A 17,256-nucleotide genomic window follows, 5' to 3' on the forward strand; every position below is an offset into this window, starting at 1 on the left:
GATCATGTTCACCAAGGCAGATCTTAATTCCTTTATGTCTGTCATTATGAAAATCTTTTGGCGTTCCAAACATGGTAGAAAAAGTCTCAAACTACTTTCAGTGCATCGAATTTGTTTCCCTAAAATGCACAGAGGATTGAATATCACTAATATCCGGGTGCACACCTAGGGGGAAAATGTTGCTGCAATTACTGGAAGGTGATCAGCCCTGGGCTCTCATGATTCAATCTATGGTCACACGTATCAGTACTCCTGCTTTTGGTCATTGGCAACCCACTCAATGGGGTTTTTTGTTTGGGTGCATTGATGGCACTTTGCATGGCTGCCCTATGGTCTCCAACTTGCTTCTTGACTGGAAGCATATTTTTTCTCACCTAGAATGGCATGGTGGACAGTCTCTGATGGGTAACTCTTTGTGGGCTAAAAGCATTCACCGGTCAAAAGTTTTTCAGCCTTCGCTTGCTTTACAAGAATCTTGCCGTTCTTACTTTATTTCTTTTAAAGGGATCAATACTGTTGCTGATGTTATTCATGATGATGGCTCTATGCTTCCCTTTTCTCTGGCAGCCACACAGTATGGTTTGGGTTCTCATTATCGTTCTTTGTGGCAGCAAATCACTTGTATGCTTTCCCCTTTGGTTCCGATTCCCCCTTTGGAACTCCAGGATCGATTAGAGGATTGGACATTGACTTCCCTTGGGTCCTCCTCTCGTCCTTTGAGGCTATCTCAGATTACTGTGCCTGCATTATACAAATTCCTTTTGCCACAACCCTGGGTTTCAGAAAGGGGTAATTCTCTTTGGCGAGTGCATTGGCCAATTAAGTGGTGGAGAAAAAGAATGTGGCAACTTTGGGCATACAAGGTTCCACTTCGGCAATAGGTTTTTTTATGGCGAGTGCTTCTGGGAATTTTTCCATCTGGACAATTGTTGGCCCGTAGGTACATTGCTCTTGCTTATGTCATCGGTGTCTGATTTCTCAGGAGACTGTGCCTCATTTATTTTGGCATTGCCCGTCTTCTCGACAATTTTTGGATTCTCTTCGACAAAGGCTACGAGCGAGATTCCCGACTCGTCTCTTTGGGAAATTTTTTTGGCTCTTTGGTTTTCATCCACAGCGACCGGAGTTTCATCTTTTCTTTGTTTGAGCTCATTATTGGACACTTTGGACTTTATGGATAGACCGCAATTGTAAAGTCTTTAGTGATCCCAATTTTTCTTTATTTGCTTTAAGTGTTCTCTGTAGCAATCTTTCTTTGATTGCTTGCAGACTTGCCAGATAGATCAGGGTGTATATTTGGCTTATACTGAGACCTTCAGTTGATGTATTTTCTAGCGCCTCTTTTCTGAGGTGACTATTCTTGTGATATAATCAATCAAAGCTTTCACTATAAAAAAAAAGTGTGTGTGTGTGTGATTCGAGTTTGGAGAGTTCTATTTATTTCTATCACGTACATAGAGAAACTTCTAGCACTTTTATGGAAATGATAGTGGATGGAGTGGTTTGACGAATCTGATGTTAATCGCTTTGCTTGTCACGTTGAGTCTGCTGTCGACCTCTGATAAAGTAGCATAAATTCAGGATGTTGGTCAGTGTATCAGTTTGGCTACTGCACTTTTTTTGGGGGTGTATGTTCTAAGATTTTCAATGCAGCATGCAACATCCATCTGTAAGAGTATGGGGATTCCATCAATAGAAAGTTAGCTTGTTCAATCTCAGTGTATCTGGAAATTGTTCATCTCAAATTATAGCAAGTAATTTTACTGTTGGATCTGCTTTGATTGCAGATGTACAGGATTAAAGATCCCAAAGTGAGCTTAGATTTCTATTCTCGGATTCTGGGTATGAAGTAAGAAAACGCCCAAGTCAACATCTATTATTAAATGCGAAAGAAGACTTTCTTCCTTGGTGTATTTAAGCATACAGCTGAGAAAAGTTGGTTTTAGTGTTTTCCTGTATCATTATTGTATGTATTTGTGACTGCAGTTTATTGAAGAGGTTTGATTTTCCAGAAATGAAGTTTAGCCTGTACTTCATGGGTTATGAGGTGGGTTCTTATTTGGAAAATGTCAACATTGTATTTTCTCTCTTAGAGTTTATAGCTGCTTATATGATGGTAATCTTTATCTTTTCACTTTCTTCTCAGGAATCTCTCTCTCCCCCTTCTTCACCTACTTATTGGTTACATGGTATATTAAATCTTGCTATCAGAATGTTGAAGATGCTTCCCAGGATCCAGTTGAGCGAACTGTTTGGGCTTTCAAGTGCAAGGCTACGTTGGAATTGACACAGTTAATGCATTTCCCTCTTGTGAAATTGTGGAATAATTTACTGACGTGTTTTCAAAACTAGTGGAAACTTACGACATATCTACTGCTTTATTGACGCCAGTTTTAGATCTTAAAGTCTCATGGTGATTGTGTTGCCACAGCAACTGGGGCACCGAGTCTGATCCTGAATTCAAAGGTTATCACAATGGAAACAGTGAGCCACGAGGATACGGTATGCATGCCTCGTATTTTCATCCGACAGCACGCTATGTGTTGTTATAAAGGAGCCATTTTTGGAAGAGGGTTTAATTTCTTTCTACACAGGGCACATAGGTATCACTGTGGATGACACCTATAAAGCATGTGAAAGATTTGAAAAGTTGGGAGTCGAGTTCGTGAAAAGGCCTGATGATGGTAAGCTTTGATGTTTGGTTCTGTGGTGATTGTATGTTGTCATGAGCTGGTTTTGAGAATCTTCTGGTTGTGTAAGCAAAACACAAGCACATTTATGGCATAGAAATCAAGGTATTTGCAGTTGGAGGTTCAAACTAAAACAATAAAATCCTTTCCTTTTTTTGCAATAATCAGGGTACTCCTGGTACACATATTATCCGGATAAGCCATACAAAATGTATGGTACTGTGTTGTAGTGGTACATGTGCGTTAAAGGGTCCCTCCCCCTTCCCAACTAAAAATCTTGTTGCTGCTCTAAATCGGGCTGATTTGGTGCTTGTTTGTGTACACCTGCTGTCTCATTCTATCACTCTTTCACAAGCCTCTCTCCCACCTCTGTCCAGACTGCCCTTACCCTCTCTTCTTAGCCCATCTTCAAGGCTGGTTGCTACCCCTTCCCTGACACAGACCTTTTTGTGGCTGTTGCAGTCCATGCTGCCCCTTCTCAGTTGCCTGCCCTTCTTTAGCTGTCTTGATACTCCTTGTTTCCAGTTGTCCCTTATTCTTTCCTTTCAATTGCAGCTTTCTTTCTCCACACATCCCCCTTAGTCACTCCCATGGTCCACACAGCCTTGTAATCTGTAGAATGTAGGCTTGTGAGTTGTTACTCTAGTATCTTCTACAATCTGAATCTAGTAATTAATTTCACCTTCCAGATTTCAGTTTTCAAGTGGAATTTCTTTTTTTTTTGTTTCGTTCCATGTATGATGTATGTACATTAATGGTAAACTATGGTAGAATCTGGCTCTTCAAAACTAGGTGAGGGTTCAGATCAGATATTACTCAAATATATCAGGTTTATTGCTTAGTGCAAAATATACGAAAAGACTGAAAAACTTGGATGCTGCATCATCAAAAAAAAAAATCCAGAGAAAATAACTTCTATTAGTGCTTGGGAAACGAACATACAAATCAGCAATCCGAAAGGTGCGGACTATGGGAAAAGAGAAAAAAGACAACTGGTTGTCAGAAACTAGCCTGTTTATAAAGGACCTAGCTCATTGCCTAGTGAATCTTGTTAGAATTATAGATATAATTCAACAGTGACCAATGTAATATAATAAGCTAGTTAGGGGCACTTTCCCCTCTTTAAGAGGTTTTTCCCCCTAACCGCAGTTAGTTCACTAACTATGGTTAGTGACTACTAAGGTTTTGTCACTAAGACAAAACCTTATCCCTCACTCATTGAGTTGTACTCTTCACACTCTTCTATTGCAACTCAGCTTTCAGCTTCCAAGCTTTCAACTCTCACTCTCTTGCTCTCTCTCACTCACCATTCTCTCACATTTGGTATCAATGGAGTAATCATCAATAAATGTAACGAAGTAGAGATGACCACCTAGCGATGGAGTCCTCATGGGACCACAGACATCACTGTGTATAAGCTGCAATTTGCGGACAGCTTTAACTGAACCATCCTTCTTGAAGGGAAATCTATGCATCTTGCCTAAAATGCACCCTTCACAGGCATGTGGAGGAGGTATCTCAAGAGGTGGCAATGCATCAACCATGGAATACTTCTGAAGTGTCATCAAGCTGTTGTAATGCATGTGGCCATATTGGGCATGCCATAATTCTGCATTCTGCATGGCAGTTATAGGGGTAGAAACTGCAAGAGCATGGGCTGCTCTTTTCTCAAAAAGATCAAGCTGAAAAAGCCCACGCAGCAGAGTACCAGATAACCTTAAGGCATAGTCATCTTCCCTGTCTCGGACAGCACATTTGTCATCCTCAAAGATGACTTGAAATCCACCTCTGTTAAGAGTGGACACTGAAAGAAGATTTTTGGTTATGCCAGGCACATATAAGACATCTGAAAGTCTGAAAATTGAGCCATCGATGGCAGTGAGCTCAACATCTCCTGTGCCACGTATTGAATATGATGAGTTGTTGGCACAAGTGACTTTCTTACCAACGGGAGGTGGATGCAAGGAAGTAAAAAGACACTTCCTAGAAGTGATGTGCTTGGATGCACCGTTGTCAAAATATTCAGTGTTTCATTGACACGGAAAGCAGATGCATCCGTAGAAGAGTCATAACTGCAAGTCAAAAATGCATATGTATCATCACTGCAAGTGGCTGTACTATCCCGAGCATCTGGAACAGCCAGCCTAGAATCTGAAATGCAAGATAAAAAGGCCTAGAATCTGAAATGCAAGATAAAAAGGCATAATCCTGTCCAACAAAGTTGGCTGCAGCATCCCCACTGTCAGATGCATGAGGAGCTGAATCTGAAAGAGCCATACCGGAGCTGTTTTTCTTCTCTTTTGCAAGCCTTTTCTTGCATTCTACTATGTGATGACCTGGCTTTTTGGAGTAGTGACAAAAACCCTTCTTCTTGGGCTTGCATCATTTTTAGCCTTTTGTGAAGGCTGTCCTGACCCACTGGAAGGCTGATTTACTGATGTCTTTGCCTGTCGCTTTGTTTTTTATTTAAACTTTGAGAGCATGGCTTGTTCACCTGCACGTGAAGCCAAATTTTTCCTGGTCTGCTCTTCCTGAAGCAGAAGTCCTATCAACTCATGAAAAGTGAGAGGATTTGCTTCCCCCCTCAATGATAAGTTCAGCGAGGTATGAAAGCTGAGATAAGACTCAGGAAGAGAATTCAGAGTGGTTGTAATCATCTCTGAATTAGGAATAATTTCATCTATATTTAACAATTGCTCTCTGAGATCCTGTAGCTTTGTGAGGTGGACTGACATGGAGTCACCCTCTTCCATATGTGTATTACTTAACTCTCTTTTCAAGAAAGATACCCTTGCATCATTCCGAGCTGCATACATGCTTTCTAAAATATCCCACGCTGCCTTCGAGGTCTTACACGACCGGATATGCGGAATGATAAATCTTTTCACTGAAAGAGAGATGCATGACAAAGCTAAGGCATCCCGGGATGTCTTACCCCCTCCACAGGCAGTGGAACAGGTGGTGCAGTAAGAAATTGCAGACATACATGCAGCAAAAACAATCCCAAACTGGCTATTACAGATTCTCAGGGAGAGTAAAATTGATGCTTCGTTACCTGGCAGGACTCGCAATGCAGCAAGGCACATGGAAGGTGCTAATTCAGTGGAATCAGCATATGCAGGTATTCTTCTTGATGATAAGGAGCCTGCCACATTCGAAGAGGCCAAGGATAATGTGCATTGGATGAATGCCATGCACGATGAGTTGCAGTCCATTGCAAAAAATCAGACTTGGGATGTTGTAGACTTGCCACAAGGTAAACATGCCATTGGCACACGATGGGTTTTCAAGGTCAAACGGAAGCCAGATGGCTCTATTGACAGATATAAGGCAAGGCTGGTTGCTAAAGTCTATGCTCAGAAAAAGGGCATAGATTATGAGGAGACATTCGCTCCTACATCCCGGATGACCACCATCCGATCTGTTATTGCAATGGCTGCACATTTTGAGTGGAGTGTTCATCAGTTGGACATAAAAACAGCCTTCTTAAATGGGGACTTGCTGGAAGAGGTGTATGTCAAACAACCTCCGGGCTTTGAAATTACAGCAAATGCACTTCAAGTATGCAAGCTCAACAAAGCTTTATATGGGCTAAAACAGGCCCCTCGTGCATGGTATGCCAAGATCCATGCCTTTTTGACCAGCAAGGGGCTGCACAATAGTCCTACTGAGAGCACCCTCTACATCAAGATGGATGGGGGGGAAATTTTAGTCATCCTTCTTTATGTCGATGACTTACTGATCACAAGGTCCAATGAAGACAAAATTGCAGATTTCAAAGCTGATTTGCAGACCAACTTTGACATGTCAGATTTGGGGCTGCTTCACTTTTATTTGGGGATCGAGTTCTCTCATGAGAGACGTGGCACTGTTATGTCTCAGTCCAAGTATGTTCAGAAACTCTTGGACATATTTAACATGCATGAGTGTAAGCCCATAGCCACTCCCATGGAGCTGGGGCTGAAACTCACAATGCATGATGCAGGAGAATTAGTTGATGCCACACTTTACAGTCAGGCTGTTGGATGCCTCATATATCTCTGCAACACTAGACCTGATATTCAGTTTGCAGTATCTCAGGTGAGCAGGTACATGCACAGCCCAAAAACTATGCATTGGCAGGCAGTTAAGCGCATCTTCCGTTATTTGCAGGGCACAAAGTCTTTTGGCTTGCTATTTCCCGGGGGGGGTGACTTGCAGATGCATGCCTACAGTGATTCAGATTGGGCTGGTGATTATGACACTAGGCAGTCCACTAGTGGCAATTGTTTCTTTCTGGGTAAATCTTGCATTTCCTGGCTGAGCAAGAAACAATCTACAGTGGCTACCTCATCATGTGAAGCTGAGTATAGGGCAGCTTTCACAGCAACAGTTGAATGTGTCTGGCTGCGACGTCTATTTGCTGATCTTCATCTGTCTTTGGAGGGTCCTTCTCCAATTCTCACTAATAGTCAGAGTGTCATTGCAGTGGCAAAGAATCCAGAGTTTCATGCTCGGACGAAGCACATTGAGGTTCACTATCACTACGTCAGAGAGAAGTTGCATGCAGGAGAGATCAGTATGATCTTTGTGTCTACACATGACAACGTTGCAGATATTTTCACCAAAGCACTACCACGTTAAAAGTTTGAGGCATTTCATAGTGCCCTGAACTTATATCCATTTGGTGATTGATTGTCCTTGTACATGACATTGGCACTGCAGGGGGGTGTTAGAATTATAGATATAATTCAACAGTGACCAATGTAATATAATAAGCTAGTTAGGGGCACTTTTCCCTCTTTAAGAGGTTTTTCTCCCTAACCGCAGTTAGTTCACTAACTATGGTCAGTGACTACTAAGGTTTTGTCACTAGGACAAAACCTTATCCCTCACTCATTGAGTTGTACTCTTCACACTCTTCTATTGCAACTCAGCTTTCAGCTTCCAAGCTTTCAGCTCTCACTCTCTTGCTCTCTCTCACTCACCATTCTCTCACAGGGAACTGGTACCAACAAATGGCGTGGAGGTCTATACATCCAACGTAAAAACAAAAAGATGGCTGTTGGCCAAGCCTCATGCCTTTCGGCAAGTGCCCTAAATCTTGAAGTCCTTCGCTCCTCACTCCCAGATGGCACATAGGGTGTAAATGATATTTTGCCAAATGGCGACGAGGGTGGCTGCCAGGGGAATTTGATGGGCTCCCATCACAAAACTGCAACAGCCTCCCATCACCAAACTGCAACGGGCAACCCAAATGTTCAAGTTAGTGATTGTGGACATAATCTCCCAAACAATATTCTTTGGCGAAGGCAAAGCGGGGGCTGGAAGGAGGCATTGCTGTTAAAGATCCTCAACATCTCTTGATGTCACTGTAGAGAGAGAGAGAGGGTCTTGCTTGTGGGTGTGCCTACCCTGTAAGAGGTTAGGGTAGGCTGAGTGAGGGCCCTTGTTGTGGATGCCCCCCCCCCCCCCGGTGAGGGTAGGTTGGTTGCCACTTGTTTGCCTAGGGTTGGAGGCATGGTGGCCTGGAGCTGCAGGGCTGCCTCTGTGGAGGCCTTGTGTTCGCCGAGGTGGGCCAACCTGATGGTCAGCCACCTTCCCCTACTTTCGTCCTGTTGCAGGAGGGATCAAACTCCTTTATGGCTGCGTACCAGGGCTGGAGGAGGTCATCTCAGTAGTGCCTTCAGCTGGGGTGTCTAGGACCCTCCAATGGCTAGCTAGTGGGGTCTATTTAGGGCTGAGCTGGTCGGATCCTAGAGAGCTGCTGGGTCAGCCTAGAGGTTGGAGGGTAGAGCCCTCTTATGGGACTGGTTGTGGCAGCCCTTGTAGTTTGGAGTTGGGTCAGTCCACCTGGCTGTCCAGTCGGCCCCTAGAGCAAAAGGTCGGCCCCTCCTTATTGTAGCCGACTAGGGAGGGGGAGGCAGCCTATAATAGGCCCCCCTTCCCTCATTGTTGGCATCTCATTTTGGAGCAGTGGTGCCTATCTATAGCAGAGGTTTTCCCCACCGCTTGGGGGTTTTGTGCTGAGATCCCTTGCATTCCTTTTGGTCTCTCTCCTCTCTTGTTCAGTTCATGTGTGGTGCGCTCTCTCTCTCCATTTCTATCCAGATCTGCTGCACTTGTCACATGGTATCAGAGCCATGGTTGGCTAGAGACCTAAGGAGTGGAGGCAATGTTGAGCCAGCAAACTAAGAGGAGGTTTTAGGCAGTGTTCGGAGGTGTTTGTGAGGAGTGTGCAGAGGTGTGGACCGTATGGGTGTCAATGAGGGCGTGGCTTTGAAGGGTGTTTTCAGAATCGAAAGGAGGAGTTCTCGAGGGTCAGGACAGCGAAGGTGTGAAGTACTTAGGTTCTCAGCCTCTTCATCATCTTCTTCAGCCCTCTCCTCTCCTTTTTCCGTCACCCCCATTCTCTACCTTCTTAACCATCCACTCTCTCTTTCAGTTTGATTCTCTCCTCCCTCTGACATGTCGACGCTGACTGGGATGGCGGAGGGTAAGGCAAAAAATCCAGTTTTCCCACCTTCTCAATCGACCGTCAATTGGATGGCCTCAATTACAGTGTGTGGCGGGTTTGAACTTTTGCCTCTACGTTCGCAGAAAGCGTTCTGCAAGCCCCATAAGAACTAGTTGGGTCACTATCCCATTGAGCCCATCCAATCTGCGCCCTCTACCCCAATACGAGTCCCTCCTAGTAGCTAACCTTCGGATGCCATATGAGTGGCTACCGCTTGAACTTGTCCCGGCATCTCGGACTGGTCCAAATGAGTCCTCTGGCCAACCGTTGCCAAACCTTGTGGAGGTTCCTCATCAGGAGGAGCCCTTCCTTGTAAGGGGAGCTTCTGAGATTAGCCACTTGTGGGATTGCTGCCATTGACCTCTTGTACGGGGGGGTATTCACGAGAAGCCCTCAATGCTGCATGGGACACTTTGGCCAATCTATGTCAGATTTCAGAATGAGGCTAGGGTTGCCTTTTTGCGCAGGCAACTGGACAATGTGAAGAAGGACGAAGGGGGCAGCATGGATGCATACCTCACATAGGTTAAGGACTTCATACAAAAACTCATCAATGTTGATTAGATTGTGTGAGATTCTCAAGTGGTGTCCACCATAGTGGATGGCCTACTTGATTCATATAGGTGTTTGCTACGACAATGAGCTTAGTGCCATGGGTCACCCCAACCACTACACGTTCGAGCAGCTTGTTTCCTTGCTCTTGCAGGACGAGCAGAGTCGCTCAAAACCAGCTACTTCCATGCATGCAGATCAGGCCTTTGTCATAGGTCACAAAGGCAAAGGCAAGGTGGGCAAGAATTTTAGGAAGCCCAAATTTTCATTTGATACCTCATCCATTGCAACCCCACCTAAAGAAGAAAACAAAGCGTTGTAATTATTCAGGAAGCTAGACATGACATCTGGGTGTTAGAAGCGCATTGCTTCGGTACAATAAAAACAGCGGCAAGGTCTTGCAGTTACAAATGCTTTGCTACCCATGAGAACAGCCATGAGGTAGCACATATGGCTCATGATGAGTGGGCATTTGTTGTGACTTGCCACTGCAATCCGTCGAAGCATGATGCAGCTTTGTCAGTTCTAGATACTATGTCCAATTGGTTTTTTTATAGTGGTGCTTCCAAGCATAATACATCCTGCAAAATTCTATTTCAGTCCTTGAGTGATGCACCTAAGGGCGATATTGTTACTTGTGCAAATGATGCATCTTATCCTGTGAGAGGGATTGGCCCAGTGCAGGTCATTCCAGTTCTAGGCGTGTTACATGTTCTAGGTATAAAGAAGAATGTGCTTTCTAGCTCAGCCATCTCCACAAATGGCCTCAGGGTTATTTTTGACGGTTATCATTGTGCTGTGTACAACAAACGGCAGGATAACTGTATAATATTTATTGGCACACTTTCTAGAGGGCGGTACCGATGCATATGAAAGCAAGCTGTTACAAAAGCAAACGCAGCTGCTGAATCTGTAATTTCAGATACACGCTTGTGGCATAAAAGACTGGTACATCTCAATTATGGAAGTTTGGGAAAATGCATTCTAATGACATGGTGGTAGAACTTCCACCCATGCATGCACTTATTAAACATGTCAGAAAATGCATCGGTTTCATTTCCAAAAGATGTACTGTTGGTGCATCTAGTGCATCATGATCTATGCGGGCCGATGCAGATAGCTTCACTTGGGGGCTTTTTATACTTTGTCACCTTTGTGGATGACTTTACCAGACATACCTAGGTTTATCCTTTGAAGTCGAAGTCTGATTTCTTTTCTTGTTTCAAGCAATTTCTTGCCATGGCTGAGAATGAGACTTGCAACAAGCTCTTGATTCTCCACACTGCCTACAGAGGCCACTCTTTATGTTCGGAAGAGTGAACCACACTTTTATACTTTTATACTTTATGTGGATTACATGCCCCAATGAAAGTAAGCAGTCTAGGAAAGTTCTCGGGTAGGAATTTAGTGCGTCAGTTACTAGAATCAAAGGCTCTATTGACCCAAGTTTGAGGCTTTTCGGCAAGCTTTACACTTGGTACCAATTGTCACGTGATTATGCTTACCCTGCATAATTATAACTTGCTGTATCCATCATGGATAGACATGTGCAACCATGATTTAGGTTCCATATATCCATGATACTTTAGTCATACCATGGAGAGAGGCTTGCTGCCACTTTGCCCTGGTATGGCCTTGTAGGGAGTTAGTCCTAGTTAGGACATCTACTCCACTTGCCACACTAGTCCTAGTTCACAAAGTTCATTTAGTCCTAAGTTGAGTTTGGGCCCTATATACGCCATCATTTATACCCTCCTCGTTATTCATTTGCAAGTACACCTTAGTTACTTTACGTTATTGTCCCCTCGTTGCATTCCAACTCCCTTTGATTGCTCCTCGCATCCAACAAGACCACATCATCTGCATATAAGAGGATCTGAATCAAGGAGCCAACGAGAGAGCTACCTGCCCTCCCTAGTGTCCAAATGGAAGTCTTGAGCTCGTTTATGTAGAGGCCAAACAAGGTTAGTCGTAATGGACAACCTTGTTTGATCCAATAGGGCTCATGATCTTCTCTGTCCATGCTGCACCTATCAGAACCCTACTTGAGACCCTTCCATAAAGTGCGATGATTGCCTAGTTAATCTCGTGACCATATCCCTAGCTCTTGCAGACATGTGATGAGTGAAGCTCACAGCACTAACGAAAATCCACAAAGCAGCATTAAACTATCTGTCTCCATGCTCTGGCCTCCTCAATGACACCTCTAAGTGTGAGTATGAGTCCCATGATCAACCTGAAAGCCTGCCTGTCCCTTGGCTTTGAATCTCTAAAGCTTTGCAAACCGGCTAACCTCTATGTTGAGCACTAATGCGTAGACCTTGGACATGACATACCCAATCATAAGGGTCCTGTAGTTTCCCGAGCTCATGGGATCTATTGCTCTGTGTGTGTGTGTGTGTGTGTGTGTGAGAGAGAGAGAGAGAGAGAGAGAGAGAGAGAGAGAGAGAGAGAAAGAAAGAAAGAAAGTTTATTAAAGTCTTCGGAAGACCGATGGGTCTATGAGACTGTGAAAATCCTGATACAACGAGCTGTGGTAGTGGAGCTACTAAACGAGCATCCATACCAATGCAAAATGCAAAATGCAAAAAATGCAAAAAATGTAAAAATGCAGAATGGCAGTACTAAGTCCTAAGTACAACATAGTCATGTCGATGGTCGAGTATATATCAATCTCAGCATCATCATCAATATCATCATCATCCCCAGCAACAACAAGATATCAAGATGAATGAGGCAGTGGAGGCATGAAGTCGGCAATAGAGTGGTGTCGGCCACTCAGAGGTGCGGTCCTAGCACGTTTCCTGGTCGTAGCTCTGCGTCTAACCAGGGCTACTGTGACCCCCGTCGGTCAGGCTCCAACTCTAAACAAGGAGGGGATGTCTCCAAGTGTGATCTGTGTGTCGACCCTCTGTTTGAGTTGCCGGGTCACGGGCTCCGGATCACGGTCATGTCGAGGCCTTATCTCGTTGGGGTCCATGTGATCTAGCTGAAAGAACTCCGTGATAGAGCTCTGAGAGGGATCAATCGAGGAAGAAGTCTGCTCCTGTCTCCATGCTCGGAGTATCCTCTAGCGGTGTCTAAGTGCCTCATGAATGAAACCTGCTAAACACCGCTGGTTTGGGTAGGAGAGGAAATGGGCTAAAATCCCATAACTATCTCTGAAGAGGCAGTGGAAACGTCCGCGGATCTCATAGTACACAGGACACCTGAAGATGAAATGCTCCTCTGTCTCAACCTCCTGTATGTCACATAGTGTGCATATGCGCCGCCTCTGGATAGTCGCTCTGCTCTGCCGCTCTCAATGCAAAGTCTGTGTGAAGAGACTCGGAACTGCCCAAGAGAGATTCTCATCGAGTGGGGTAGGTGAATCTGTGTGTATCCTGGTGGGTCAATGAAACCCTCCGCTGTGATATGTAAGAAGTGATCTCTGTAGAAGCTAAGCTTCACTGGGAGTTCACCACCTCGTGTGATAAGAGGGGAGAGAACGGAGCATCCATGCTGTACTGGAAGGGAGGTAGTCTATCCATGTGGAGCCCCAGTCGCTCAAACCATCTCTCTATACGTGCATACTAGCACCTTTGATCTCCTCCTGCTGCAAGTGCCATAGAAGAGGATAGAGCTATCCATGGTAGCCTGCTACGCCCCGAGGTATAATCCCCATATTCCCTAACTTGGTACAGATATGTGATGACCTGAAATGCAGCATCTAGCTGTAAAGGGGGTGACCCAAACTCAGATCGAGTTTATGCATGATGGAGTTTATGGTTTTCAACCTTGTGAGTGACTATCATGAGATTGAAACTTCACTATGTTGTGTTTTTAGAGAATGAGTTTGGGAATGTTCCCGGATTCATCTAGGTATATGCTTCTGCCGTATTAGCGGACATGCAAATTTCACCTTGTGAAGTTTTCGTCCAAGTTGCGGCCTGCTGGTATTGTGATAATTCTTTCTATCTTAAATGGTGTGTTGCCGTATCAGCTAGATTTAGATTTACATGCTCGTTGGGGAGAGACTAAAATGAAAACGTTTAGACTTCACAAGAAGTTGTAGCTTGAATGAAGAGATTTTGGACTACCTTTTGATTAGCTTTCTCCTTTAGTGCTAGCCTTCGTCATGGCTGAGTCTGCCCTTCACCTCCGGAGTGCCGACAGGAACTCAGTACGAAGACTTTGTATAAATGGATGCTCAAGTATGTGTGGGTGTGTGGATTTGTATGTGTGAGAGCATATTTTTATACTATGGTCTACACCCACTGTTGGGCGCTGATGACGTCAGTGGGGATGTCATAGTAGCTAGTCCCTGCTATGCATGATGGAGTTTATGGTTTTCAACCTTGTGAGTGACTATCATGAGATTGAAACTGCACTATGTTGTGTTTTTAGAGGATGAGTTTGGGAATGTTCCCGGATTCATCTAGGTATATGACCCAAACTCAGCTTGAATGATCTGGTGAGGAATGGATGACTTACCACGAATCATCCGTGATAGCATGAGAACCTGTAGCCGCTCCACATGGGCCCACTCTGTATCCGACAAGCCCAACAAGGGCTGCCGTACATCCCCGCTGGGCGAGCCAAGGAGTCAAAAAGCAATCCCTTGGTGCATGGATCCTGAAAGTGTGAGCGGAAGCACTGCCTCTCTAGCCTGGCCAATGAGGCATACCCTCTACTCAAGCGTGCCTGCATCGCGGGTCTCATAGTGAAGCTCGGTCCGGAGAAGATAACCCCAAGATAAGTGTAAACTTGTGAGATTGTCGAAGAAGCTTGATCCGTAAATCTCGCGACTTAAGTGTAAGAATAGCATGTCCTTTGGAGTGCCGGATATTAGTTGCCCCATCATCATCACCATCATCATCATTATCATCATCAACCTTCCATTCAATATTAGGCATGTGCTAAAGTCTCACTGAAAGAGTCATCATCTTTGAACCATCCTTCAGGGAGGCCCCCCACTCTAATCTTTGCATTATCACGTCTGGCTTTGTGTTCTTTGATCTCTTCTTGGATATCAATCTTGTTTGCCTTTGTGTCGAACTCCTCAATCACTTCTTTCTTGATTGATTGTACTTCAGTATGGACCATATTTTTGACTGTAGAGACTAGTTGAGGAGTAGGAGGAGAATTCTTACATGTTGCTAGGCTAGCTATGAAGTCCTCTAGCACTTATCCATGGAAATCAGAATTTCCTTGATATTGTTCTTTAGGATTTCTCCCCTTACTCTGGACAGCAAGTCCATTCCTTCAGATTTTACTTTGATGCTGATAGGTGGCTCTTTAACATCTACAGTGTGAGGAAGTTGTGTGAATGTGACCATGCTTCTTGGTGATACTTGACAGCTTGGATTCATTGTCATTCCTAGTAGAGTGAACTCCTTTGTGTTTTGTTGGTTTCTTTATTTTAGTTCAGCAACATTGACCTCTTGTTCTTCTTGCACTTTTAGAACTTGAATGAGGGATCTATTTTAGGGGGGGGGAATGCAGTGTTGGGGTCTTGGCACAAAGATTAACCAAAAACTACCTAGTGGGGGTGGTTTGTATTATAGGATGATGTGATATACTTTAACACTCTCTAGTTCAGCTAGTGTTGGTGAAAAAATGAGTTTAGCAGGTGTCGAGTATTCTTCCACTTGAATAGTAATTACCAAAGAAGGGCTCCTAGGTGGCAGTCAAACAATGGGAAGATTGTATTCTCATATGAGGACTTGGTGATAGGATCTTTTGGAATAGTTAATAGTGATGTACCAAGATTGGATTTTCATATGAGAGCTTGGTGACCGGATCTTCTTGAAGCAGGTATGGCTGAATAGTATTGAGATAAGCATATGCTAGTCTCCAGTGTTAGAAGACTTCATCAAATCTATGATGACAATAACCGTAGATAACTTGGTACACTAATAGGAACCTACTAATTGATTCTGGTGATCATTATTGATCCTATATAGGATCAGAAGATTTAGTAAGTTTGTTACAAATTGTTTACTTAGTTCTCAGGTGTGAGAGCAAGAGTAAGCAAGTTATAATTAGTTTCTAATCTACTCAGTGGATTATATATATATATGTATGTATATATATATATATGTATGTATATATATATATATGTGTGTGTGTGTGTGTGTGTGTGTGTGTGTGTGTGTGTGTGTGTGTATGTATGTATGTATGTATGGATTCCAAGGTTTTTACAGATACTGTAGAATGACGAGAAGTATAATTAGAGATCATTGAATAGATGTTGAAAGAGTACCTCTCTTGTTTTCTTCTTTCTACCTCAATTATGTGAACACAAATCTCATTTACGGGGGGGGGGAGAATATTATATTCCTAACATGACTAACAGGGCCTAACCATGATTGGATAATCTAGGGTTATTTTTAGGTTAACCTAACATCTGGATTGGAACTATGGTTAATAGTAGTCTTCAAATTAGCCATGTGCAAGGTTAAGAATAGACTAACGTAGTATTGGTGATAGACGAGGGTTAGGGCATAGCTTAACTGAGGGTTTGGAATAACGTAAGGTTGAAATTCAAGCTAGCACGGATGAGGTTTGGGATGAGTTTAGATCTGGTGGATATAGCTGATCCGGAGAGCCAAGCTAATCCAGGGAAAGCTTGGCTTTAAGGAAAAGCAGAGGCCTTTGCGGAAAGGCCTTTGCGGAAAGTGAGTTATTTTAGGTATGGCTTCTAAAAGTTAAGGCCAGATGCTGAAGATAGCTAGAGCTTGGCTTATAAATACGAGCGAGGGGCTCAGTATCAAGGATGTCTAGGAGACTGATGTTTCCTATGAACATAGACCTGTTGGCCTTGGACTGGTAGCCTGGTGGAAACAGATGGTATGGGACACATGACCTGACCTTCAAGCGGACTAACTTCCAAGATGGTCTAGACCTCAGCTGTAGTGTGTTTTGAAACAGCGAACCTATGGCTGGGAGGTGAGGTTAATAGTTGCACCCTTATGGGGTAGTTACTTTAAGTGTCTAGCAGTTAACTATGGTTTGATTAGTCAGAGGATCTAACTCAAAAGTGATTTGTCTGGGGGAGGGATCTCTATAAAAGAAATAAATTGGCATAAGGCTGATGTCTTTGAGACAAAAAACTTGTTTAAAACACAGTACTCAAATTTTGTGAGCTGTCTTGAAGGGTGATAATTCTCAACTTGGAGCTTTGTGGATGTGCAGGCAAGATGAAGGGCTTAGCTTTCATCAAAGATCCTGATGGTTATTGGATTGAGATATTTGACTTGAAGGGAATGGAACGTGTCGCATCAGCCTAGGCATTCTGTATTCCTTTCATGCCTAGGCTACTTTTTAAGTTTCCACATTCCTTTCTGAGGTAATTTTGTTTGCATGAATCATGGCTAAAAATCATACAGATTTTGAGCTTTGTAACAATTTTCTTAGCTGGCTATGGAAACCAAAGTATTGTTTTGATATTAATTGACACATCAAACCTTTTCCTCATCACTGGCTGAATAAATTCATCTGTGTTGGTCTTAATGTGGGTAGTCTGAAACTCATCAG

The 17,256-nt window shown here is 43.7% G+C and overlaps 1 protein-coding gene across 4 annotated transcripts in view; it reads left to right on the plus strand.

The window, feature by feature from the left end:
• LOC147880625 (lactoylglutathione lyase family protein / glyoxalase I family protein) overlaps nucleotides 1–17,256 on the plus strand; it is a 71,592-nt gene extending 54,336 nt beyond the window's left edge. For 2 of the 4 annotated variants that reach the window (XM_087370847.1, XM_087370851.1), the window contains 6 exons: nucleotides 1,788–1,849; nucleotides 1,987–2,047; nucleotides 2,212–2,291; nucleotides 2,432–2,502; nucleotides 2,595–2,684; nucleotides 16,915–17,255. In XM_087370847.1, coding sequence (XP_087226973.1) covers nucleotides 1,788–1,849; nucleotides 1,987–2,047; nucleotides 2,212–2,291; nucleotides 2,432–2,502; nucleotides 2,595–2,684; nucleotides 16,915–17,009 — 459 coding nt within the window. In that variant the 3' untranslated portion in view covers nucleotides 17,010–17,255. Of the gene's footprint in view, nucleotides 1–1,787; nucleotides 1,850–1,986; nucleotides 2,048–2,211; nucleotides 2,292–2,431; nucleotides 2,503–2,594; nucleotides 2,685–16,914 lie in introns of all 4 variants that reach the window. The other 2 variants (XM_087370850.1, XM_087370849.1) reach the window with 2 other exon arrangements.

The sequence above is a fragment of the Dipteris shenzhenensis genome, chromosome 32, assembly GCF_047967505.1.
Source record: "Dipteris shenzhenensis isolate YYH24624 ecotype China chromosome 32, Dip_SZ_1.0, whole genome shotgun sequence".
NCBI lineage: Eukaryota > Viridiplantae > Streptophyta > Polypodiopsida > Gleicheniales > Dipteridaceae > Dipteris > Dipteris shenzhenensis.